Below are 27,774 nucleotides of genomic sequence, written 5' to 3'. Positions count from 1 at the left end.
AGCTGGGACTACAGGTGCCCACCACCACGCCCAGCTAATTTTTTGTATTTTTAGTAGAGACAGGGTTTCACCATGTTAGCCAGGATGGTCTCGATCTCCTGACCTTGTGATCCGCCCGCCTCGGCCTCCCTAGGTGCTGGGATTACAGGCGTGAGCCACTGCGCCTGGCCCTCAAAATAATATCATCAGAAGATCCGGCAAGGCTTGATCTGTATTCCTGCTTGGCAACAAGAGGCTGGGACTAGTGGCTGCTTCCTTTATACAGGAAATGTGGCCTGCAGCTCACCACACTCCCCACCATTCCCTATTGTCTTATACTCCGCCTTACTTCACTCTATGCTACCTGCCTGAGCTCTGCAGGCTTTCAAGTTTGTGACTCCTGCTCCCTCATGTCCCCAAGCTATTTGTGATACTTGCCTCTCCTAAAACCACCAGATAGCCCAAGGAGAATATAAAGGACCCTACTCTTATTTGAATCTGAATCCTGGGTTGCCATTTAATCTGATGTAACCTTGGGCAGTGACATCACCTTGCTCAAGTCTCAATGCCCTAAACTCTAAAATGGAGGTAATCATATCTGGTTTATAGGATTTTTATGAGGACTAGACTTTGCCTAATTAGCTCTTCTCCTTTGGATCTCACCCCTAGCACTGCTTCTTCAAAAAAACCTTTCCAGACCTCCCAAATAGATCAAATCCCTCTGACATAGGTTCTCAGCACCATGTCTCTTCTTGGTGGCACCCATCTCCCTTAGAATTGTACTTGAGTTTGTGGATTACTTGCTTAATTCCTGCCTCTCCCACCAGTTTGAAAACTAAATAATGGGAGGGGAATCCTGCTTTTGCTACCTACCACCATATCTGGCATTAAATAGGTCCTCAATAAATATTATTTAAAAAGAAAAATGAGCTGTGTGAGGATGCTGATACAACCCCTGGCATATACGAGGTACCCCACTGATTCTCTCTGCCCCACCCTCAGGTAATGCCTGTTATGTACATGGTACCCTAAGCTTCTGGGGCTAAACCTGGCTCAATTTTTAACATTTGGGAAAGAAGTGATTAGGTTGTGTTTTCTAATAAGCTATCTACCTCCCAGAATAAGGATTTTTGTTTTGCCCACTGACATACATGTAGCCGAACTAGTGTCCAGGCCACCCATCGCCTGAAAGCCAAAAAGACAAGCTTTAGTGAAAGCAAAGTTAGCTTTATTCGAGAAACCAGCAACCTGCAAAAGGCAGTGCACTAGTGTTCAAACACCACCTTTCTCAGTTGTGCCTCTAGATCCAGGGATTTTAAGGAAAATTAGGAGAAATAATGGTCAAAACATTCTTGTGGGCCAGGAGCGGTGGCTCATGCCTGTAATCCCAGCAATTTGCGAGGCCGAGGCAGGTGGATCACTTGAGGTCAGGAGTTCGAGACTATCCTGGCCAACATAGTGAAACGTCATCTCTACTAAAAATACAAAAATTAGCCAGGTGCAGTGGCACACACCTGTAGTCCCAGCTACTCAGGAGGAGAGGCTGCAGCAAACCAACATCACTGCACTCCAGCCTGGGAGACAGACCAAGACTGTCTCAAAAAACAAAACAAAACAAAGAAACATTCTTGTGAATCATGCACAGTCTCAGATGGGCAGTTAATCATTACTTTCTTGGTCAATGCCTTGTGACTAGATTGTGCAGGGGCCATCAGCCTGTTCCCAGAGCTGCGGGTCTGTGTGTTTTATCTGTTGAAGAAGGTTTTTTCTGCGGCTGTTTTTAGTGAATAATTTACAAACTCAGGCAAAACAATAAATTATACTCAAGCAAGCAAGCTTTTCCCTAACATAGAGTCAGTACTGCTGTTACCCGTTGCAGGGCCTAGGGGACTTAGCTGGACACCTACCTGGCTTTTGTTACCCAATGCAATGCCTCCATGACATAGCTAAATTCCTACTCAGATTTAACTCTGCCTATTTTTAGAAAACAGGTTGTCTGTGGTCATAGGTTCCTTCTCAGCTTACTCGACCTCTGAAGAACCTCTAGCTTCATTCTAATCCAACTTCAGTACTAAATGACATTCCCACCGGTGCCATGACAGTTGACAATCACCATGATGACCCGAAGAGACCAAAAAAGGACAAAAAAAGAGGCAGCTCCTTGATTCCAGGAAAACCTACCTCCCTTCCCAAGAAAAAACATGAATATTCCTCTTGTTCTTAATTTTTATTTTTTTTAGAGACAGGGTCTTGCCATGTTGCCCAAGCTGGTCTCCAATTCCTAGGCTCAAGCTTTCCTTCTGCCTCCTCGCCTTGCTCTAAATGCCCAGCCCCTTCATTAAGGACACCTGAGGACTAAGCTCTGATTCTTTTGTCGTTTTCTTGTTTTGTTTTGGACACAGAGTCTCGCTTTGTCACCCAAGCTGGAATGCAGTGGCACAATCTCAGCTCATTGCAACCTCCGCCTCACGGGTTCAAGTGAGTCTCATACCTCAGCCTCCCGAGCAACTGGACTCACAGGCGTGTGCCACCATGCCCAGCTAATTTTTGTATTTTTAGTAGAGACGGGGTTTCACCACGTTGGCCAGGCTGGTCTTGAACTTCTGACCTCAAGTGATCCACCTGCGTTGGCCTCCTAAAATGCTGGGGATTATAGGCATGAGCCACCACACCCAGCCTAAACTCTTGATCCCAAATTCCTATCTAAGGGATCTGGGGAGTCATGACCTACAAACCATAAATTCTCATTAGATGAGTTTTATTTAACCCTATATATGATGACTTACTTTCCAATCTGACTCTGGCATAACATTATGTGACAAAAAGAAAGTCAAAATATTTTACCCCAAAACATGTTTCTTTGCCCTATTTTGCAATTTCTTCCATAAAGGACAGCGTTTTCCCCCAAAAAGGTATCCTTTGTGGGGTAAAATGTGCATCTGTAAAGAACATCTATTAACATAGCTAGATGTTTTTCTTCCAGGCCCTCCCAATCCTAAACAGATTAACTAAAAGTCTAACACCTTTTGAAGATCTGAATAGGAAACATTTGTCATCTATTATCTCTAAGAGCAGCCACCATAAGACTTCAAAAGAACCTTGGTCTCCACTATCTTTTATCTTAACCTGAACATTTCCTTTCTATCAATCCCAGGTCTTTAAACAAACTCAACCAATTCACAACTAGAAAATGTTTAAATTTACCTATAGCCTGGAAGCCCCCACCCCCACCCCTTTGCATTGTCCCGCCTTCCTGGACCAAAACAATGTATTTCTTTAATGTATTTGATTGATGTCTCATGCCAACCTAAAACGTATAAAACGAAGCTGCACCTCGACCACCTTGGGCACATGTTCTCAGGGACTCCGGAGGGCTGTATCACAGGCCATGGTTACTCGTATTTGGCTCAGAATAAATCTCTTCAAATATTTTGCACAGTTTTACTTTTCGTCAACACTCCCTATTACCTGTAACTTCTCAGTTTTCAAGAGCTGAGAGCTATGCTTGTGAGCTATGCTCCCACTTCTCCAATTCCATGGCCACTGAATGAAGGCTGCACTGCCTGACACTCACACTTGGTCTCATGCGCTGGCTCTGCAACAACGGACAGACAAGAGTCCCCTTGGGGGAAACCAGCTTCCCAGGTGACACTGTTGCCTCTGCCAAGTGCGCAAAGCGCAGCTTGGCACATAGCAGGTGCTCAAGAGAGGGAAAGCCGGTCTATGAATTCGGGGACAGGGGCAGCACCAGAAGAGAGCAAGCTGGGGCCTGGCTCGCTGAACCCTGGCGGTGAGACCCCTGTGACCGCCTTCTCGTCAGGATCGACCACATGAACCTCCCCAACGCCAGGGCCAACAAGTGGCCCCAGATGAGACCGCGCCGGGAAGGGCCTGGGGCCACGCACAGATCCTTCCGCCAGAAAAGGACTACGCTGCGCCGTGCACCTCCACCAGGGGAAGCTCCCCCATGGTCTGGGTGTCCGCTCCATCCCTGACCGCGGCCCTGGACCAGGAACACGAAACGATCCCTCCGCCGGAACGCTGTGTCCCTCCGCCAGACACACCAGTCCCCGCTTCTGTGCTCTCCTTCCCCGGCAGCCAGGCCCCGGTGCCGACTCCTCCGCCTCAGGGAGGCCCCGCCGCCTCCTGGATACTCCGCCTGAAGCGGACTCGCGACGGCAGGTGGCCTAGAATCCCTCCGTGTCCCTCCGCCCTGGGGAAGACCCTCCGCGCCCCTCTACAGTCCTAAAGTCCCTCAGCGACGAGTTGCCGCGCCGCGCGCTCTCGCGAGAGTCCACCACACGGTCCCCCCCCTCCCCGAGGCCCTCGCCCGCGAGGACGCCTCGCGCGGGCCCCGCGGCGCTCGGTGGCAGGCGGCGCATGCGTGGCTGCGGCTCCCAGCGCCCCCCGCGCTCTCCGCGGGCCGAGTGGACGAGGCCGAACGTGAGGGGCCGGCCGCTGCCCCCTGCGAGGCCTGGCTTCAGCCCGCAGCTCTTCTCCGCTCCGGGCGGAACGGTTTTTGCGGCCCTTCCTCGGCAAGCAGAGGTTTCCTGCAGCCGGTCGGGGCCGTCGTGGGCCCGAAAGAGCCCGGCGCCGCTCTCGGAATACGCCTGCCCCCAGTGGGACCCGCAGCGGCCTGGACGTGCTACCGTGACCCGAGCCCGGAACCTGGCGCCGGGCGGGCCCTGCACATCCGGCCCCACCCACTCGGGGCCTCGCCTCTCGGAGCCCGACCCCGGAGTAGCGGGCACACCCCCTCCCGGCCCGGCTGTCCGCCTCCGCCCAGCCTTTCCTCAGCCTGCTTCATTTTTCTCCCAGTCGTCCAGCCTCCCTGTTTCCGACTTTGCACTAAGAGGGATGCACCCTGGAAAACCACATTGCGGGGTCACATCTTGTTTGGAGAAGAGGCCGGGCTTCTGCATCTTAGGGTATACGTTCACCTTTTCAAGGGCCTGGCATAGATTTGATTAATCAGCCTGGAATACCCTGTTCCTGCCGACCTGGCCGTTTTTACCTCCCTACCTTATCACACTCCCAGGAACATTAAGCAGGGAGCGCTTGGAGTCTTCTTTGGGTCCCCACCTTGAGCTAGACGTGAAGTTGACCCCTGGGCTGCAGCATGGCTGTAGCCCTCGACTCTCAGATCGACGCGCCCCTGGAGGTTGAGGGATGCCTAATAATGAAGGTGGAAAAGGACCCCGAGTGGGCATCAGAGCCCATTCTGGAAGGATCGGATAGCTCTGAGACCTTCCGCAAATGCTTCAGGCAATTCTGTTATGAGGATGTGACCGGACCCCATGAAGCTTTCAGTAAACTCTGGGAACTTTGCTGCCGGTGGCTGAAGCCAGAAATGCGTTCCAAGGAGCAAATACTTGAGCTGCTGGTGATTGAGCAGTTTCTCACCATTTTACCCGAGAAGATTCAGGCTTGGGCACAGAAGCAGTGTCCGCAAAGTGGAGAGGAAGCGGTGGCCCTGGTAGTGCATTTGGAGAAAGAGGCTGGAAGACTAAGGCAGCAGGTGAGAGAGGATTTTCCAAATTTTTGTACTTAGAAAAAAGGGAATGGGAAAGGCATGTGGGCAGGGATGTATTGCAGAAAGAAGTGCTCTTCAGAGAAAGATAAATGGTACTAATAAAAGACCCTATAAGGGAGTCTTTTCACTTTAAGCGAATCCACTTAAAAGGGGATCAGAATTTCACGTGAAATACAAAAATAAAAGCTTTGGTTGAAATGTTATCTTGCAATGCAAACCAGACATTATTCACCTAAGCATTTATCGTCACCTTTGGCATAATGTTTGCAACAAAACAATATAAGAGAACAGTATGATTTTGTGTCACAGAGGTTCACTTACACATTTTCATCAAAAAAGGCTATGCTGTTCCCCCTTTAAAAAAAAAAAAAAAAGACTTCATCCGTCATCCCAGAGCCGTCTCCAAGTGTTTACTAGTCCACTCAGTGTCTTCTGAAGTGCTCTCATGCCGTCATTTCTGTCACTCTCCTCCAGTCTAACTGCCACATCTTCATTTCTCAGTGGCTTGCGTGCTCTTCTAGTTGTTCTTCAACCTCCCTTTCATGAACCTCGTGAAATTCTGCAGCATTTGCAAGATTTGCAGTTTCACCTTGCACTGGACTTGCATTGTGTAGAGATCTATCAGCAGGTTGCTGTGTTGGTCAGGGATAGACAGATATGGATATTAATTTTGTAAGTTTTCATTTCACTAGCGAATATATTCATGTCCTGGTAACTTCTCTGTGAACTTAACAGATATAAAGAGTCAAATAATACATATTCTAGCAACAAGGAGACTCTTTCACTCCTGACAGTTATCCCCCTCTGTTTAGTAATAAAGATTACTCTGGCCAGTTGTGGTGGCTCACATCTGTAATTCCCAGCACTTTGGGAGGCCGAGGTGTGTTGATCACCTGAGGTCAGGAATTCGAGACCAGCCTGACCAACATAGTGAAACCCCAACTCTACTAAAAAATATATAAAATTAGCCGGTCGTGTTGGTGCATGCCTGTAATCCCAGCTGCTTGGGAGGCTGAGGCAGGAGAATCGCTTGAACCTGGGAGGTGGAGGTTGCAGTGAGCCAAGATCGTGCCATTGCACTCCAGCCTGGGTAACAGGAGCGAAACTCCATCTCAGAAAAAAAGAATATTGTTTCTGTTACCTTATACCCAGACTCCTGGACAGTACTCTCAGCCCAGCGCTCTCAGAGACTCCATTGGGAATGGAGTGGAATTTTCATTCCTTCCCATATCTCTGTCCTTCTTTGATATCTTTCCTGGGAGAATTTCACCCTGATATGGGCCTGTTTTACTCCCTCTTATGGTATTGACTTCATTTCTCAGGTCAGCAGTCCCATGCACCCGGAGAAGCACGCCCGACTTGGAGCAGCGTGGGAGGTGGCAGACTTCCAGCCAGAGCAGGTGGAAACCCAACCCAGGGTGGTGTCTCGGGAGGAAGCTGGAAGCCTCCACTCAGGACACCAGGAACAGCTGAACCGAAAGCGAGAACATCGCCCCTTACCCAAGAATGGTAAGAGGGAAGACTTGGAGCATGCCCAGTGCAGAGGCTAGGGCAGATTTCCACAGTACTCCAACGCTGTGAATGCTCAGTGGAGGGCCTCCTAGATACATATTCAGAATAGGAGAAAGGTTTCATTCACTTCAAGAGTTAGGAACATATGCAATATAAGTAAAAAGATATCATAAAGATGGAAATTGAGTCTGGGCAACATGGGAAAACCCAGTCTCTACAAAATCGCAAAAAAAAAAAAAAAAAATTAGCCGGGTGTGATGGCATGCACCTGTGGTCTCAGCTACTCAGGAGGCCGAGTCAGGAGGATTGCTTGACCCCAGGAGTGAGCCGTGATATCACACCACTGTATTCCAGTCTGGGTGACAGAGCGAGACCCTGTCTCAAAAAAAAAAAAAAAAAAGATGCAAACTGGGGAAACTTAGATTGCCTGGGCCAGCTATGAGATCCTATGGTGTTATTTAAACTCTCCACAGCTGGACACAGTGACTCACGTCGTAATCCCCACACTTTGGGAGGCCGAGGCAGGAGGATCTTCTGAAGCCAGGAGTTCAGGACCAGCCTGGGCAAGATAGCGAGACAAACACATTTTCTCTACAAAAAAAATAAATAAGATCTACATTCTACAATCATCTTGTGTTTTTCAGTCCTGCCATGTGTATGTGCTCTTGGCTGACTATAAACAAGTCAAAAAGCTGTTTGAAAGGGAACAAGACATTTGTGTTCAAAGTTTGATTCACAAGCCATCACAGAAGTGGCATATAAGAGAGATAAACAGTTAAGATTTCACAGAGAAGGGACCACTGACATTCGTAGCTGCCCTGCACATTAATGAATCAGGTCAAATACTAGGAAATGAATACCTTGTCCTTCCCAGTCCACAGTGATCTCTCCATCTCCTGAAGTGTGGCTTCATCTCAGTCTTAAAGAGAGGAATGGAAACATCACTGAACCTGCCGTCAGAAGTCTTCTGTTTATATCTCGTCTCTGCCACCCTCTCTCTGTGATCTTGGACAAATAATATGAAAAGAAGCATGAATGCACAGAGGCTAAGAGCTTAGGCTTTAGAGGCAGACAGACCTAGATTCAAAACCTAGCTCTGCCATTTTTTTATCTATGTGGCCTTGGTCAGGATACTTAACTTCTGAAACTTTCCATTCTCTCATCTTTATTTTATTTTATTTTTTCTTTAAGGTGGAGTCTTGTTCCCGGTTAGAGTGCAGTGGCACAATCTCAGCTTACAGCAACCTCCGCCTCCCAGGTTCAAGCAATTCTTGTGCCTCAGTCTCCCGAGTAGCTGGTATTACAGGCATGTGCCATCATGCCTGGCTGATTTTTGTATTTTTAGTAGAGACAGGGTTTCACCATGTTGGCCAGGCCGGTCTTGAACTCCTCACATTAGGAGATCTGCCCGCCTTGGCCTCCCAAAGTGCTGGGATTACAGGTGTGAGCCACCGCGCCCAGTCCTCTCATCTTTAAAAGGGAAATAACAAGGCCATTAGTGTAGATTAAATGAGGCAGCATAAAGGAGCCAGTGCATAATAGTGCTCAATAAATGTTAGTTTCCTTTCCCCCAGAGTGGCACAATTATTTTTAAACCTCAAGTCTGTCTGACTTACCCAGCCCTTCACAGAGAGGCAAGATTCGGTACTACTATACTTTTTTATGCCTCCCCAAATTTATATTATGATGGAATGCATTGCAAATGTCTGTGTTTGAGAGAGAGAGAGAGAGGAAAGGAGGAAGGGAAGGGAGGGGAAGGGAAAAGGAAGGCGGGGGAAGGGAAGGAGGGAAGGTACCACAGCCATAGTCTCACACTGAGACATGAGCGGGACCTGAGCATTGGCATTGGCGGTGCCCTTTCAATCCGATGTGTGATCTCCAGTTCCCACAGTCCTTACCTGGCCCCCTTCATCTTGTACTTCACTTGCTAACCCCTGGAAAGCATTTGAGGTTGTGATCCCAGCTTTAGGGTACTGTGGTTTTGGGCATTGTTCTGAACTCATAGACAAAATGGGGAATTTATATTTGCTAGTGTTTCAGTACGTACTCATCTCTTAAAAAGAGAGACAGCATGAATTAAAGGGTCAAAGCCCAGATTACTAATTGTTTCTTTCTATTCTTACAGCTCGGCCTTCTCCCTGGGTTCCTGCCCTTGCTGATGAATGGAATACCCTAGACCAGGAAGTGACAACCACACGGCTTCCTGCTGGGTCCCAGGTACATTGTAATTGTCTTTTTTTTCTTTGAGATGGAGTCTAACTCTGTCACCCATGCTGGAGTACTGTGGCACAATCTCAGCTCACTGCAACCACCTCTGCCTCCTGGGTTCAAGCGATTCTCCTGCCTCAGCCTTTTGAGTAGCTGGGACCGCAGATGCATGCCACCACACCTGGCTAAGTTTTAGTATTTTTAGTAGAGATGGGGTTTCACCATGTTGCCCAGGCTGGTCTCAAACTCCTGACTTCAAGTGACCCGCCCACCTCGGCCTCCCAAAGTGCTGGGATTACAGGTGTGAGCCACCATGCCCTGCCGTAATCATCTTCTCTGGCCTTCCTTACTAGGGTGTTTAGGCACAATGCTTTTCTGTGCCTTCACTGTCCTCAAATTTTTATACTCCCCACAAGAGTATAAAAGTATATTTCCCCCTTATTCCTTTACTTGTACTTACTTTAAATATACTTACTTACTTTTAATATACTTATACTCCCCACAAGAGTATAAGTATGTTTCCCCCTTATTCCTTTACTTACACTTACTTTAAATATACTTACTTTACTTACTTTAAATATACTTATATTCCTCACAAGCATATAAGTGTATTTCCCCCTTATTCCTTTTCCGGAAAAGATGGGACCCAGTCTTCCTGAGTAATGAGACTCCTTGCTGGATCATCTTGCTTATCTTGTCATCTTATGATTCTTTTTCTTCTGCTTCATTTGGCACAAACTATCCACTTGTTCCTTGATTTCAGTTCTTCTTTAGGGTCCTTCTCTGCCTCATCTATGATTGTTCATCCTTTGAAGACCTGTGCAGTTATCTTGGTAGTCATTGGTGTTAGTGTCATTACAGGAACCAGTGAAAGATATCCACGTGGCCAGAGGCTTTTCCTACAAAAAGAATGTGCATCAGATTCCTGCCCACAGGGACCTCTACCGGGATTTCAGAAAGGAGAATATTGGGAACGTGGTCTCCCTGGGTAAGGATTCCTTCCCTTTCCAAATATAAGACTTGGAGCTCTCTAATGTATTCATTTCTACTGATGAAAAGATAGGCAGATGTAAATGTTAACACTTAAAGGATCTCTGAGGGTTGTCTAGTGTAATCACTTAGCCAGATTCTCTTCCCTCACCCACTCCTCCTTCCAGTAAAAAAAAAAGATAATAATTTAGTGATTAAAACATTGGAGAGGAGTTACTTATGACTATCATTTGTATTATATAAAATGGTGTAGTACAGTAAATGGTATTATTCCTTAGGAAACTGAGGCTTAGAGAGCTTAAGAAACTTCCCCTGGTCAAAAAATAAAGTAAGCAATGTAGCTAGGATTCAAATTACGACATGTTCTTCTCTTTCGTATTGTAAGCTGGCAAATTCTCAATTTGCTTTCTGTTCTTAACAGCTCTTTCCTATTAACCTCACCAAAATGTCTTCAGAAGTTCTTTTTTTAATTAATGAAATATTTTATTAGTGAAGTATTTTGTTTTCAGTAAATACTTATGAAAATATATCTATACCAATAATTTTCAAATGTGAAGTCACAGATTATTTTTCCCCTTCATGTAGTAGAAAAGTAGATTTCAGTCTCTTTTGAGGAGAAAGACATCTTTGACGTGTCTCAGGACCACAAAGCTATAATAAGATATAAGGCTTTTTTTGCCCACCCACCCTCAACCTCCTTAAGCAAAACAACTCAATTTTATTTCTTTGATATATGTATTTGTGGGTTCCTGTAAGTTTTTGTTTGAAAATTAGGTTCTTCTACCAAATTTTTTTTGGCTTTATTGGGGTACAAATAAATTTAATATTTATTTATTAAATATATGCAAATAAGGCCAAGCACAGTGGCTCATGCCTGTAATCCCAGCACTTTGGGAAGTCGAAGCAGACGGATCACCTGAGGTCAGGAGTTCAACACCAGCATGACCAACATGGTGAAACCCCATCTCTACTAAAAATACAAAATTAGCTGGACATGGTGGAACATGCCTGTAATCCCAGCTACTTGGGAGGCTGAGGCAGGAGAATAGCTTGAACCCAGGAGACGGAGATTGCAATGAGCCGAGATCACACCATTTTACTCCAGCATGGGCAACAAGAGCGAAACTCCATCTCAAAATATATATATATATGTGTGTGTATATGTGCAAATAAAATTGTGTATATTTAAGAATGTCATATTGCAACTTGATGATTTTATGTACATATACATTGTAAAATAATTACCACATTTGAATTAACACATCCATCACCTTGCATAGTTATGTACGTGTGTGTTGAGAACACTTAAGGTCTACGCTCTCAGTAAATTTCAAGTATGCAGTATAATATTGACTGTAACCATCATGCTGTATACATTAGAATTTATTAATCTTATAACTGAAAGCTTATACCCTTTGACCAACATCTCCCCTTACCCAAGCCCCTGGCAACCACCATTCTCTTCTCACTTTCTGTAAGTTCAGCATTTTAGATTCCACATGTAAGTGAGATCATATTTGTCTTCCTCTGTCTGGTTTATTTCACTTAGCACAGTGCCCTCCGAGTGTTGTCACAAATGGCAGGATTTCCTTCTTTTTTTTTCTTTTTTTCTGAGACAGAGTTTTGCTCTCACCCAGGCTGGAGTGCAGTGGCGCAATCTCAGCTCACTGCAACCTCTGCCTCCCAGGTTCAAGCGATTCTCCTGCCTCAGCCTCCTGAGTAGCTGGGACTACAGGTGCATGCCACCATGCCCAGCTAATTTTTGTATTTTTAGTAGAGACGGGGTTTCACCATATTGGCCAGGTTGGTCTCGAACTCCTGACCTTGTGATCCACCTACCTCTGCCTCCCAAAGTGCTGGGATTACAGATTGAGCCACTGCACCCAGGCTCCTTTTTTATGACTGACTAGTACTCCATTATATATTTTTTTCCTATATTTTCACATTTTCAATATTCATTTGTCAGCAGATACTTGGGTTGTTTCCATGTCTGGACTATTGCGAATAATGCTTCAGTGAGCATGGGAGTAGAGCTATCTCTTCAAGATGCCGATTTTGTCTCCTTGGGATATATACCATAAGTGGGATTGCTGGATCATATTGTAGTTCCGATTTTTTGAGGAGCCTCCCTAATGTTTTCCATAATGGCTGTACCCGTTTACCTTCCCACCAATAGTGCATGACCATTCCCTTTTCTCCACACCTTGTTATTATCATTTGTCTTTTTTTAATTGACAGATAATAATTGTGTATATGGGGTACAATGTGATGTTTTGATACATGTTTTCTTTGGGGAATGATTAAATCAAGCTAATTAACAAATCCATCACCACGGCAGGGCGTGGTGGCTCATGCCTGTAATCCCAGCACTTTGGGAGCTGAGGTGGGTGGATCACAAGGTCAGGGGTTCAAGACAAGCCTGGCCAATATAGTGAAACCCCGTCTCTACTAAAAATACAAAAATTAGCCGGGCGTGGCAGCGTGCACCTGTAGTCTCAGCTACTCGGGAGGCTGAGGCAGGAGAATTGCTTGAACCCAGGAGGCGGAGGTTGCAGTGAGCTGAGATCATGCCACTGCACTCCAGCCTGAGCAACAGAGCAAGAATTTGTCTCAAAAAAAAAAAAAATTCATCACCTCACATACTTATTTTCCTATGGTGAAAATATCTAAAATCTACTCTTTTAGGCAAGTCACAGTGGCTCATGCCTGTCATCTCACCACTTTTGGAGGCCAAGGCAGGCGGATCACCTGAGGTCAGGAGTTTGAGACCAGCCTAGCCAATGTGGCGAAACACCATCTCTACTAAAAATACAAAAATTAGCCAGGTGTGGTGGGGGGTGCCTGTAATCCCAGCTACTTGGGAGTCTGAGGCAGGAGAATCAGTTGAACCCAGGAGGCAGAGGCAAGTCGAGATCGCACCACTGCATTCCAGCCTGGGTAACAGAGTGAGACTCTGTCTCAAAAATAAAAGAAAATCTATGCTTTTAGCAATTTTGAAATAGACAAAGCATTACTACATATTATAGTCACTATATAATAGATTACTAAATTTATATAATAGATTACTAAAGTTTCTTCCTCCCATCTAACTGAAATTTTGTACCCCTTGATCAAATCTCCACTTTCCCCATCCTCCCTCCTCCTCCCCCAGCTTCTGGTAACCATCTTCTACTCTCTACTTCTGTGAGTTGGACTTTTTTAGATTCTGCCAAAAAAGTGACATCATGTGATATATGTCTTTTCTGTGCCTGGCTTACCTTAGTTAACATAATGTCCTCCATGTTCATCCATGTTGTTGCAAAAGGCAGAATTTTCTTCTTTTTTAAGGCAGAATAATATTCCTTTGTGTATATAGACCACATTTTCTTTATCCATTCAGCCTCCTGGTTGCTTCTGTATCTTAGCTATATGTGAATAATGCTGCAGTGAACATGGTAGTGCCTCTTTGGCCTACTGATTTTAATATTTTTGCATATATACCTAGTAGCAGGATTGCTGGATCATATGGTAATTCTATTTTTAGTTCTCTATGGAACCTCTGTACTGTTTTCCATAATGACTCTTCCCAATTCACAGCTCTGCCAGCAGTATTCAGAGGTTTCATTTTCTTCTCACCAACACTTCTTATTTTTGTCTCCTTGATGATAGCCATTCTGAAAGGTATGAAGTGATATCTCATTGTGGCTTTGATTTGCATTTCCCTAATGATTAGCGATGTTGAGCACCTTTTCATGTACCTATTTGCCATTTGTATGTCTTCTTGGGAAGATGTCTATTTGTGTCCCGGGCTTATTTTTTAATGAGATTGTTTGGTTTGTTGTTGTTATTTTGCTATTGAATTGTAGGAGTTACTTGTATATTTTAGATATTGACCCCCTTAGCAGATGAGTGGTTTGCAAATCTTTTCTTCTATTCCATAGATTTTTTCATCACTTTGTTGACTGTTTTTGTTGTTGTTGTTGTTTTGGATTAGACTTTTTTTTTGCTGTATAGAAGCTTTGTAGTTTGATGTAGTCCCACTCATTTATTTTTGCTTTCGTTGCCTGTGCTTTGATGTCATATTCAAAAAAATTATTGCCAAGACCAGTGTCAAGGAACTTTGTCCCCTGTGTTTTCTTCTAGGAGATTTATGGTTTCAGATCTTACATTTAAGGCTTAATCCATTTTGAGTTCATTTTTGTGAGTCGTATAAGACAGGGGTCCAGTTTCATTCTTTTGCATCTGGATATCCAGTTTTCCCAGCACCATTTGTTGAAAAGATGACCTTTTCCCAGTGATGTGTTCTTGGCACTGTGTCAAAGATTATTTAGCCATACATGCATGAATTTCTTTCTAGGCTCTCTATTCTGTTCCACTGGTCTTTGTGTCTGTTTTCATGCCAGTACCATACTGTTTTGATTACTATAGCTTTGTAATATAGTTTAACAAAAAATTCTTGACTTCTCATCTCTTATAGTCCCAGTGCCTATATATGTATGTATGTTGGGGTAGGCATGGAGAGGAATGTGGGGAAAAGATACACTTTATTTTACAAGTAACAAATACTGAGTAGGGGCATACCCTGAACCTAACACAACATTGGCTACTGAGAGGGAATCAAAGGTTAAAAATATATATTCTTACCCTTAAAGGTTTCCCTGTAAGAACTAGCTAGGAAAAGAAATGGTACATACATGAAAAGTAAAATGATCGTGTAAGTTAGTAGATGTTTGTACCAAGGAAGTCATGTAAAAATAAATGTGCAGTGTCACAGCTGAGGAAGGTTTGGGTGTGAACAAGTGGCCCAGGAGAGCATGTGACAGCAGAAGATTGAGGCATGCAGTAATGACTTCTGTGTCTACCATGAAATATGTTTCTTTTACTGTAGGAAGTACAGTGTCTACATCTACCAAGATAACCCGGTTGGAACAGAGAAAGGAGCCATGGACTCTAGGTCTGCATTCCTCTAACAAGAGAAGTATCCTACGAAGCAACTACGTCAAGGAAAAGTCAGTTCATGCTATTCAGGTCCCTGCAAGGAGTGCAGGAAAAACATGGAGAGAGCAGCAGCAGTGGGGTTTAGAAGATGAAAAGATAGCAGGTGTGCATTGGAGCTATGAAGAAACAAAGACTTTCCTGGCAATTCTCAAAGAGTCTCGCTTTTACGAAACACTTCAGGCCTGTCCCCGAAATAGCCAGGTGTATGGTGCTGTGGCTGAATGGTTGCGAGAATGTGGCTTCCTTCGAACCCCAGAACAGTGTCGAACCAAGTTCAAAAGTCTCCAGAAAAGCTATCGAAAGGTGAGAAATGGCCACATGCTAGAACCCTGCGCCTTCTTTGAGGACATGGATGCTTTGTTGAACCCTGCAGCCCATGCTCCGTCGACTGATAAACCAAAGGAGATGATACCTGTCCCCAGACTGAAGAGAATTGCCATCAGTGCTAAAGAACACATCAGCTTGGTGGAGGAGGAGGAAGCTGCAGAAGATTCTGATGGTGATGAAATAGGCGTCGAATTTATCCGCAAGTCTGAAATCCATGGTGCCCCTGTCTTGTTTCAGAACCTCAGTGGTAAGAATTGTGCTTTGTTTCTCTGGTAAGAAGACAGATGTGTGATCTTGTGGAAAAAGCAGTAGACCAGAAGTGACCAAACCCGGGGGGTGCTGTCACACACACCTCACCACTTTCACTGTGGTGTGGCCACATTACTGAAGTACCCTCAGGTGCTTGCTGCTGCCCCCATTGCAGTTGGAGTAACAGCTCCAAGTGGCCATGGAGGAGTCGTTTTCACTTTATAGCATAGCATGGATTTTGAGTGTTTGGGTCCTTGTGGAAGGAAGACAAATGGAGTTAAAGGGTTCTAATCTAGTATTATCTGATAATTGGCATAAAGCAATCAATTGTATTGGATTATAAGTCAAGCACGCATTATTACATTATCTAAAATAACCAGTACAAAATTATGTAACAGTTTCAACAGGTTTTCATTAAAAATGAAATAAACCTTTTTTGTGTAATCTAAAAGAAGACAAGAAAGGAGAGAAAAAGTACAAAATAGATGAGTCAGATGGAAAAAATAAGATATAAATCCAAATATATAATTAATTACAAACTTAAAGGTTTAAGATTATCAGACATTAATTGCTTATAAGAGATCCACCTTAAATATAATACAGAGACATTAAAATTTAAAAGGCAGACAGATACACCATGCAAAAGAGAGCTGGTGTTAAATATTTCGTGACTGAGACATGCAGAATTAAATCGCCAATTAATAACTGTGTGACAGTAGACAGATCACGTAACTACTTTGAGCTTCAATTTTCTCATCTGTAAAATATGACTAAGAATACCTCATGGGGTTGTTACTAGTGTTAAATAGGATAATATAAATGAAGGCACTGTGAAAATGCTAAAATATAATACAGCATTGCCTGGTATCATTGTTATTAGTAACGTTTCTTTACTCCAGCTAGAGATAAATTCTTTTTTTTTTTTTTTTTTTTTTCGAGATGGTGTCTCACTCTGTCACCCAGGCTGGAGTGCAGTGGCACAATCTTGGCTCACTACAGCCTCCTCCTCCTGGGTGAGTTCAAGCAATTCTCCTGCCTCAGCCTCCTAAGTAGCTGGGATTACAGGCACCCACCACCATGCCTGGCTAATTTTTGTGTTTTTAGTAGAGATGGGATTTCACCATGTTGGTCAAGCCGGTCTCAAACTCCCAACCTCAAATGATCCACCCACCTCGGCCTCCCAAAGTGCTGGGATTACAAGCGTGAGCCACCGCACCCAGCCTATAAATTCTTACATAGAATGGAAAACTAACTCCGGCTAGGGAAAGTATTCATGACTAAACCCATTCAAAAGAAATATCTGGCTGGATGCAGTGGTTCATACCTGTAATTCTAGCACTTTAGGAGACTGAGCTGGGAGGATCTCTTGAGGCCGGGAGTTTGCGAGCAGCTGGGCAACACAATGAGATTCCGTCTCTACAAAAAATAAAACAATTAGCCAGGCATGGTGGCACACTCCTGTAGTCCCAGCTACTCAGGAGGCTGAAGCGAAGAGGATCTCTTGAGCCCAGGAGTTCAAGGCTTCAGTGAGCCATGATTGTGCCACTGCAGTCCAGCCTGGGCAACAGACTGAGATTCTGTCTCAAAAAATAAAAAATAAGCATCTGCTAAGGTAGGAAGATGCATTATGCCTAGACAGGTCTCACCAATCTGAAAATCCATCAACATGAGGCTGGGACTCTTGGTGTGGTCTCAAATATGGGAATCCAGTCATAGGCCTGGAAGAGACCACCTAGTAAGATAGAGGATAGAGATTTTTCCTACTATAGATTACAAAACATACAAAAAGTATGTTTTACAAATTATATTTAGATATGCCCTGAAAAGTTTTATTCCGCTATAAATGCAGAACATAGTCTTGTCTTGCAGATCATTTCATCTCAAAGTAGAGGATTCGATGACATTCCAAAAACTACTCTGAACATAGTTCTGCTCCTCAAGGAAGACTGGTTACAGAAGTGGTAGGAAATTTGAGGGGAATATTTCCTATCGGAAATTCTAGTCATTATTCTTTTTTTTTTTTTTGAGACGGAGTCTCGCTCTGTCGCCCAGGCTCTGGCGCAATCTCGCTGTGGTGCAATCTCAGCTCACTGCAAGCTCCACCTCCCGGGTTCACGCCATTCTCCTGCCTCAGCCTCTCCAAGTAGCTGGGACTACAGGCACCCGCCACCACGCCCGGCTAATTTTTTGTATTTTAGTAGAGACAGGGTTTCACCATGGTCTCGATCTCCTGACCTCGTGATCCACCTGCCTCGGCCTCCCAAAGTGCTGGGATTACAAGCGTGAGCCACCGTGCCCGGCCTAGTCATTATTCTTAACCACTTTGGAAAGAGACTTCTAGAGAACTAAATCATTTAGTTAATCACCGTAGCAATGGCAGATTTGGGAGACTGCATTTTTATTCTTCCAAATAAGCTTTGAGATTAGTTTACTGATTTCAGTTTTAAAAATCTGATTGGGATTTTGACTATAGATTCATATGAGAAATGATATCTGTACAACTTGAGTCTTCCTATTCATAAACAGTGTCTTGTCATTTTTTCTAGTTTTATGATATTACACATTTTTATATAGACCTCATTTCTTGCAAAGCTTATTCCTAGGCATATCGTAGTTCTTGTTGCCACTGTGAATGGGATTTTTTTTTACCTCTGCATTTCTTAATGTATATAGTGTAGAGGATACAGACTCCTTTTCTTTCTTACATTGTGAACTTTATCCTCGAATGGCAGGTGTGCACTGGGGCTATGAAGAAACCAAGACTTTTCTTGATATCCTCCGTGAGACTCGGTTTTATGAAGCGCTTCAAGCCTGTCATCGGAAGAGCAAATTGTATGGGGCTGTAGCTGAACAACTTCGAGAGTGCGGCTTCCTCCGGACACCAGAACAGTGCCGAACCAAGTTCAAAAGCCTTCAGAAGAGTTACCGCAAGGTGAAAAATGGCCACGTGCTAGAGTCCTGCACGTTCTACAAGGAGATGGATGCCCTGATTAACTCTCGGGCACCTGCTCCTTCCCCCAGCACCCCGGAAGAAGTCCCATCACCTTCAAGGCAAGAAAGAGGGGATATTGAGGTTGAACCCCAGGAACCTACAGGCTGGGAACCTGAAGAGACCTCACAGGAGGCAGTAATAGAAGACTCTTGCAGTGAGAGAATGAGCGAGGAGGAAATTGTGCAAGAGCCAGAATTCCAGGGACCTCCAGGTCTACTGCAGAACCCAAATGGTAAGATGCAAAACCAAGGAGTTTTAGTCCAAAGAGGAGTTAAGTGTGATTTACTGAAAAATCGGTAGATCTTGCACATAGCTCATGAATATTCCTTCATTCAACAAATATTTGAGTGCCTGTGCTACTTGAAGAACAGGGGATATAGCAGTGAATAAAACAGTTCCTGGCCAGGCATGGTGGCTCACACCTGTAACCCTAGCAGTTTGGGAGATTGAGGCAGGTGGATCACCAGGAGTTCGAGACCAGCCTGGCCAACATGGCGAAACCCTGTCTCTGCTGAAAATACAAAAATTAGCTGGGTGTGGTGGCGGGCACCTGTAATCCCAGCTACTCAGGAGGCTGAGGCAGGAGAATCACTTGAAACCTGGGAGGTGCAGGTTGCAGTGAGCTGAGATCATCCCATTGCACTCCAGCCTGGGTGATAGAGAGACTCCATCTAAAAACAAACAAACAAAGTTCCTGTTCTCATGGTGCTTCTATTCAAAGGAGGAACTCACGTTAGAGTGACTCAGTCCTTGGGTTCTCAGCCTTGGTTTTTGTTGGTTTGGGTCAGACAGTGTTTTGTATCTCCTGGAAGTACCGTGGGGAAGAAAAACTTGGAATCACACATGAGAAAAAACTTGGATGAAGGAAGTGTGTCAGTAAGCACAAAAGAAGAACATCTTATAGTTATATGTGGTGTGCAAGACAAAAAAGATAGGCAGAGACTAAATGAAAGACTTTATTCTGGTCCTGAGCTCCATCTGCATGTTTTCCACGGACTTATGCCCTCGTGGGCCTGTCACTAGTAACTCAGGCTTAAGATGTTCAAAACTAACATCACCATCTTCCTTACCACACCATGGCTCTTCCCCGTGGGCTCCCACCCTCATCCAGACTATCACGTCTATCTGTCCCCTTTTCAGTTACCATTAGCCACTGTCTAGTTCAGTCTTCTCTCTCTCTTGCCTAGACTGTTGTAAAAGCCTCCAAACCAGTTTTCCCCACCCACACTATTAAGGTTTCACAACCATTTTTGATCTGAGCTCATCTTACTCTTCTAGTCTACATGTTAGTATTTTCCTTCCTCAACTCTGTGCTTAGTCAGAGTGGAACTACGGGCTATTTCCTACACACACCTCAAGCCCTTTCACATCCAAACTTTAGCTTGCGATGTTCCTTCCACCTTGAATGTCCTTGGCTCTACATACCTCCATGTCCAAATTCTCCCTCAGCTCCCATACTTTGTCTGTCTCTGTCTTACGGCACTGAACACTTTATATGTAAGACCTCCCAGACATGGTGAGCTCCTGAAGGACAGGAGCTCCGTCTTCCCATAACACTAGTTTAAGCCCCCGGCAATCAGTTGAATATGCGGGGTAATTCAGGACTAGTTTATTGAAGCAAGTGACTCTAGCTTAGTGTGTGTATATATATATATGGGAAATTATGGAGTAATTGTTCCCAAATAGTATGAAGGCTTGAATTAAGTCCTGTAGAACCCTGGCTTTGATAACTCTGGAAACAAATTCCTTGTGAATCTTGTTTTTAAAGTGAGCTCCAGACCTGTCAAGCTTTCTCTGAGCCAACTGCTAGGCTGTGACTTTCTCCAAATCCCAGGACAATGTTGGACTCAATCAGAAAACTTCAAAAGAAGTACTGACAGGCAAGGTGTGGTGGCCCACACCTGTAATCCTAACACTTTGGGAGGCCAAGGTGGGAGGATCGCTTGAGCACAGGAGTTCGAGACCAGCCTGGGCAACATAGACCCCATCTCTACAAAAAATAAAAAATTAGCTGGGAGTGGTGGTGTGCACTTGTAATCCTACCAACTTGGGGGGTTGAGGTGGGAGGATCACTTGAGCCTGGGAGGTCAAGGCTGCAGTGAGCTATGATCATGCCACTGCACTCCAGCCTGGGTGACAAAAAAATTACTAATAAGTGAAAGATGGAACTGTTAAGGCTTTTTACTTAAGTCACTAGATTGATTGATGGCTGCCCTCCTCTCCCTATCCCATGCCACAGCCTCCACACTTGGGATTGAGAGTTATCTGTGGTTTCCACTGAATGTGTGGAAGGAAAGTAATGTTGAAACTGGCAGTAGAAACAAGGCAGGAGAGCAGATGCTTAAGAACAAGGATTAACCTGAATTGGGCCTAAGTTGCACAGCTTGTGAAATGTTTATGAATGAAATAACGTGATGTCTGGAATTGGCTTCAAAGTAGTCTGGATGGAGGGAGCAGGGACTGTGTGGGAGTGGAAATGAAATGGGATTGGCCATGAATAGGTCATAGTTAAATGTAGGTAAGTGGTTTGTGGGAGTTCATTATACATACTGTTCTCCAGACTTTTCTGTGTTTGAATTTTCCATAATAAGTTAATACAGAAATCACACAGTTAATAACTGACCAAGATGGGACCAGACCCAGAGCCGTATAATTCCAAAACTTGTCTCTGTTCACCATGTCATGCTGTCTGTCCAGAAAACTTCACAGAAAATATGGATCCAAGATGTAGTGAACGTGGGATGTAGATGAAAAGAGTGAGAAAATAATTCCAATTTGGGGAACAGTGAGAATTAAGATTTCATTTAATGTGGTTTATGGGACAGCCTGAAAAACAAAGTGAGAAGAACACTTGAGAAGAAATGGGTACCCTTGGATGGGATATGATTAGATATGTAGAGGAATTTAATTCCTCAAGTCCCTCGAGGAACTTGGACTTGGTCAGAATCTAATCTAAAGATCAGTGTGGTATAGTGTGCTTTAGTATAGAGGTGAAATTATGAAAATAGGATGAATTAGAGTGGAACCTCAGGGAGATAAGCCAGGTTGCCCCCATGTTAATCGGGTTATGGATGGGGAATGATGGCTTGGATTATAATGCAGGAAACATTTCTGAAGGCCTACTCTGTACTGGCTGTTATTGGCCTGTTTATGAATGGAAAGAAATACAGCAGAATGAATCAGGGAAGAGTCACAGTATCTGAGGTTAGAGAAGTGTATGGAGAGCAAGCGGATCAAGCCTTGCAAGCCAGGTTGTTTATGATTAATATCAGACTTGTATGAAATTTGTATTGTCTTTTGTTTTTTCAGATTTTGAAATTGGAAGTAGCATCAAGGAGGATCCAACACAGATAGTATATAAGGACATGGAACAGCATAGGGCATTAATAGAAAAGTCTAAAAGAGTTGTTTCCCAGAGTACCGACCCCAGCAAATATCGCAAAAGGGAATGCATCTCAGGAAGACAATGGGAAAATCTTCAAGGAATTAGACAGGGAAAGCCGATGTCTCAGCCTAGAGATTTAGGGAAAGCCGTTGTGCATCAGAGGCCTTTTGTGGGGAAGAGACCCTACAGACTTCTCAAATATGGAGAAAGCTTTGGAAGGAGCACTCGTCTGATGTGCCGGATGACCCACCACAAGGAGAATCCTTACAAGTGTGGTGTCTGTGGGAAGTGCTTTGGTAGAAGCAGGAGCCTGATCAGACACCAAAGAATCCACACAGGCGAAAAACCTTTTAAATGTCTTGACTGTGGAAAAAGCTTTAATGACTCCTCAAATTTTGGTGCCCACCAGAGAATCCACACAGGAGAGAAACCCTACAGATGCGGAGAGTGTGGAAAATGCTTTAGTCAGAGCTCTAGTCTTATTATACATCAGAGAACCCACACCGGTGAGAAGCCCTATCAGTGTGGAGAGTGTGGGAAAAGCTTCACCAACAGTTCTCATTTCAGCACCCACCGGAGAGTTCACACTGGGGAGAATCCCTACAAATGTGTGGACTGTGAAAAAAGTTTCAATAACTGTACGAGATTTCGAGAACATCGGAGAATACACACTGGAGAGAAGCCCTATGGATGTGCCCAGTGTGGCAAACGTTTCAGTAAAAGTTCTGTTCTTACCAAACATCGGGAAGTTCATGTGAGAGAAAAGCCTCTGCCACACCCTCCATCTCTGTATTGCCCTGAGAACCCACATAAGGGAAAGACTGATGAATTTCGGAAAACTTTTTGATGATGATCTTCTCTTCCTAAATGCCCCCTAGCCATTTTACCCTAATCTCATTCTTGGAAGCAATCTTTTCTTAGCTATGAAGTGTAACTCCCAAGATAAACTTGAGAATATAAATAAACTAGACACTTTCATCCTGTTCTCACCTCTGCCTCTAACTTCATCAGTCTGTTCCTCTTCTTCTGTGTGTCTCAGCTTCTCCTTTAAGAATGTGGAGAAGATATATTGTCCAAGTTCAGAATGAAATACTCTTCAGTACTTTGAGGCCACTGCAACTGGATTGCTAAGTTCAGCAGCATTCAAGATCTTCCATGTGGGTGAGAGTTGTTTTCAAGGACATAAAAAATGCCAAAAGTTTTTTTGTTGTTGTTACCTACTCCATGAGATCCTGGATGCAACTTGATAACAGATTTTCACATTTAGATAGAACTTTGAGGAGTCTGATCAGAACTACATCAAATCCATCTTAGTTTTGAAGAGATCCACAAAAGAAGAGTGAAGATTTTATAGCTTTCCTCAGAAGTCTGTTACAGTGTACCTTTTTTTTTTGTCAAGAAGTTGATCCAAATAGCTACGGCAGAATCCCTGTGTTGTCACTGAAATCCTGTTACTAATGCCTTGCCCTCCATGGAGGTGAGAAGCAATTGATCACCCCTCATCCTTTTCTGTACCTGAAGACTTAAATCCCCTGGCTGCTGCTTCTCTGGCCTATAAGTAATCCCAGGTCTTTGTACTGTTTCTCATAGCCCTGCACTTACCTCTCAGTTGCTCTGGGTGCTTCTGCCAGCCTCTTCTGAACTACCATGCCCTCCTCAGATGGAATAGGAGGCCTGTTCATGGTGTGTCTCACTAAAACAAAGCAGGATTTCAGACGCATTCTAGTTCTGTCCTCTAACTTCTCTGGCTCTTATCTAGAACACGACTGGTATGTTGGCATATGTCGTACCTCCCACCCCCACACTGCAGTATAATATTATAAAAGTGTTTCTAAAACTTTAAGGGGATAGGGAAGAGGTAATAGACACCTGAAACATTTCTAAGACCAGTTGGACTCCTTTGGCCTGCTGTAGATCAGATAGCACCTCAGCTTAGACCAGCGCTCTGAGGTCTGGCTGTTAAATCTCCCAGTCTCTGTTCCTGAGGCTTCTAGTCCCTGTTTACCGCATCAGAAACCTAACTGTAGTGCCCCAAGTAATTTAACACAACTCTAGAGCTCACTGGGTGAAAAGTGGGAACATTTGTAAAAACTTCAATCCAGAAATCCAGAACACCGTTTTTGTTTTCCTCATTTACCTGTTTTGTCTGAAAAATCTCGTTGAGAACCCCCGGCAGTAACCCAATAAACACTGAAGGAAAAGTTCTGATGGGGGATGGTTAATTCACTTTTGAAGTTACAGATGAAACCCAGAAATTTGATTTTCCATGGCCAGTTGCTTCAGGATGGAGCCAGTGGCATTTATTCCCTTAGTATGTAGGTGACCCAGGGTGGCTTTGCTTTGGCAAAGGAGAAGTCACAAGTTTAATGGGAAGGGAACCGGAGTCAGGGCTGTTTGTAGGTGATTATTTTGCTCTTATCTCTCCCTCTCTTTGTCAAATGCTGTTATCTGAAGCCATCTGGAAATGATATTTTTCCTTTTGGTATGTTTCAATCTTTTGAAACTTCTTCAGCAAAGTACCTAGGAGGGTAGGCACTGTAGAAAGAAATCTAATTTATGGTGCCAGAATAGGGTGTGGCCTGTTGGAAGGCAGGTGACTCAGGTAAACATTGATAAATGTTTCTGATTTATGTTTGTTGAAAATGTTATGACTGTTCACATCTCAATAGGTTGATTTTTCTGTGTTGTCCAAGTTATAGATTTCTAATGCTAAGTACAGTTCTGTGCTGGTAGTGTGCGTAGCACAGTAAGATGTTTGTGGTGCCAGTGGGCTTGTGTTTATATTGTGTAGATGTTCTGGAATTCCAGCTCTAGAGAAGATGCGCATTAATAGAAATTACCACTTAGTAATGTGTACACAGGATTGATATTATATGGAAGCATGATTCAGGAAAGTAGATGACTTATTCATAAATATGAAGCACTGTTATATGTAAGGCCATGTCCTAGCCACAGTGAAGGATACAAAAAGGAAGAAAGGAGCATGGTGCCTGGGCTCAAGGAACTCACAGTTTGGTAGAGGAAGCATCACAGCAAAAGGTGGGGCCGCTTACACCATGGCAGTTACAGAAGGCCAGGAGCTCAGTCATGAGAACATCATCTTCACTTGCAGAAGAGTTTCGCTAAGTTGCCCAGAATCATATTCTGTACCTTCATCTCTCAACCTTCCCCAGTGGCAGGAAAGGGTCAAGACCCATTCCCTCTCTAGTGGGGCAAACTGATTCTGTTTAACTCTCATATGCCTGGGAGCAAGCTGAGGTGGAATTTGAGTTCCCCTACTTCTACTCCTAATTGTAAATGGGCTGTCTAGATATGTGTTACATTAATTTGATGAACTTTGTTCTGAAGAAATGGAAGGTCTCCCCCCCCCATTTTAAACCAACACTACTTGTCTCCCTGCATTTTATTTGTTTTCACCTGGTACATATAAGTCAAAATGAATAATCATGTTCTGACCAATGTGTCTTCTAGATCACATAACATTGCCTTTATGAAGATTCATAGAAAAAGGTTTTTTTTATCTAGATCTCAGTACCAAGGAAAGCTCTGATCCTAAGCGCAGTATATATACACACACACATCTACATGTGTGTGTAGATCTGTATGTATGTATTACAAACACTGTGATTTTTGTAACTTAAGCTGCTTTTTCTCTCTCTGTTCTGGCTGCTGGAAAGCTCAACAAAACTTACAGCCCACCTCAACCAACTACCCCAACCTATATTTATTTAATTTTGTCTTATTTCCTTGTGAATTCTGTCAAATCTTGTTTTGGAAAAGCAGCATAGACTGACAACTTTTCACTATCATCTTATCGAAGGCATTTTGGAAACTGGGCTCGTATGTCCCACCTAGGCTTGCTTTGTTACTGCCACAGATACCTCCAGTTCTTACCAGTGATGTTATTATGCATTCAACGTAATTCATTCATCTGGAAATAAACAGTTTTTTAAAGAGGGAAACCTCACACATAAACGGCTCAGGGCAGCCTGGCCTTGGTGGAATAAGCATGAGACCAGAAGCTGAAAGAGGCAAATTTTAGTCTTGTCACTACTTAATGAGTGTTGTTTGACACATCATAGCCTCTCTGGGCCTCGGCTCCTCATCTGAAGAGAAGTTGAACTTGATTGCTAAGTTGCTCTGCCTCTAATGTTTCCTGAGGCTGTGAAGCGTGATATAGATGTGGAAGAGGTTAGAAGACCAGGCTGCCGGCCCAGCTCTCCTGTGCCTGCCACATCTGGCCATACCAAATCCATCACGTGCTTCAGGAAAGGGAAGGGATGCTGTGACAGCAAAGTCAGCCCAGGAGTTTGTTCGGGAAGGAGAAAGGGCAAGTCCCTCGTCGTCCACAGCAGGCAGCCCCCCAAGCACCTCGATAACCAGTGGCAGGCTGAAGTGAAGGAAGCCTCTGTCAGGAGGTCTGGTGCCCGGTGACAGACAAGACTCAGCTGTGAGGGAGCTGGGGCAGCCCTAGCTAAAGGAGCGTCTGAGTAACTTGTGAAACTGGAAGCCTCTGCCTCTGAATGCATTCCAAGACCCGGGGCAAATGGATGTCGATTCATTGTATCAGTGTTCACTTAGATGTCTTCTTGAAAACTTGTTTGTGGAATAAATGTCTAAAATAAATGGCTCCCATTGATTTCTGCCATAATTTGAAGGACGTCATTCTATTAAGGGAAAATATAATGTACCAAGAAGTTGATAAAAGCTGATCTTAGTAGCCAGTGAAAAGAATTCAAGTCTCATTCTAGTTCACTGCTGTCTCCCACAAGTAGCAGGGGTCTTTTATAAGTCCACAGCTGTCTGTCTGCAGCAGCCCTCTGATGGTTGTCCCTGCCATTGTCCCAGTAACGGTCATCTCCAGTGCTAGGAGGGAATTAGCCTTGGATACACATGCTGCCTGTGTTTCTGAGGCACTCCCCCATAGCCTAATGGTGGAGGAAGTCTTGAAAGTTTCTTCGAAGATAGAGTAACAGGAGAGACAAAACTGTACTCTTTTAGGGTCTCAGGCTAGGCCTGAGGATTAAAGTAGCACAAAACAGATAAGAGAAAAGCATACACAGGAGTCTCCTCAAGAAATGAAGACCCGGCCAGGCGCCGTGGCTCACTCTTGTAATCCCAGCATTTTTGGAGGCCGAGACAGAGGGATCATAGGGTCAGGAGACTGAGACCATCCTGGCTAACAGGATGAAACCCCGTCTCTACTAAAAATACAAAAAAATTAGCCGGGCGTAGTGGCAGGCACCTGTAGTCCCAGCTACTCGGGAGGCTGAGGCAGGAGAATGGCGTGAACCCAGGAGGCGGAGCTTGCAGTGAGCCGAGATCACGCCACTGTGCTCCAGCCTGGGCGACAGAGCGAGACTCTGTCTCAAAAAAAAAAAAAAGGAAAGGAATGAAGACCCAAAGAAGTAGCAAAATCTAACTGTATTATGGATTGAACAGTCAGTTGTGGAAAAGTACCTAAAATATATGGGAGGATCAAAGGAAGATAAGGATTATTTTAACAAGGTCTGTACAGATTTCGCTCGGCCTTGCCTCCCCACCTTGTGATAATGTTTCTTTCTTCCCAGGACAGGGAGGGCGTCTTTCAGTTGGGGGTTCATCTCCTGCTTTCAGGAAGTA

General features: G+C 44.3%; 2 protein-coding genes across 2 annotated transcripts; one reads left to right on the top strand and one right to left on the bottom strand.

Moving 5' to 3' along the window:
* LOC131383742 (uncharacterized) lies at positions 1 to 4,901 on the bottom strand. The gene is made up of 2 exons (XM_058440367.1): positions 4,869 to 4,901; positions 1 to 4,700 (listed from the first exon to the last, which is right to left on the bottom strand). Exons 1-2 carry the CDS (start codon positions 4,899 to 4,901, stop codon positions 4,167 to 4,169), a joined length of 567 nt encoding a protein of 188 aa, XP_058296350.1. The 3' UTR covers positions 1 to 4,166.
* ZKSCAN2 (zinc finger with KRAB and SCAN domains 2) lies at positions 4,558 to 26,778 on the top strand. Its single transcript, XM_032157165.2, has 7 exons — positions 4,558 to 5,497; positions 6,835 to 7,021; positions 9,150 to 9,241; positions 10,094 to 10,220; positions 15,090 to 15,773; positions 18,508 to 18,999; positions 22,077 to 26,778. Exons 1-7 carry the CDS (start codon positions 5,099 to 5,101, stop codon positions 22,997 to 22,999), a joined length of 2,904 nt encoding a protein of 967 aa, XP_032013056.1. The 5' UTR covers positions 4,558 to 5,098; the 3' UTR covers positions 23,000 to 26,778.
* The last annotated feature ends 996 nt before the right edge of the window (positions 26,779 to 27,774 follow it).

Source organism: Hylobates moloch, unplaced genomic scaffold (genome assembly GCF_009828535.3).
Source record: "Hylobates moloch isolate HMO894 unplaced genomic scaffold, HMol_V3 SCAFFOLD_6, whole genome shotgun sequence".
NCBI classification, from domain to species: Eukaryota; Metazoa; Chordata; class Mammalia; order Primates; family Hylobatidae; genus Hylobates; species Hylobates moloch.
The sequence above is the reverse complement of the archived record's forward strand: the minus strand, read 5'-3'. Positions and strand labels throughout refer to the sequence as shown.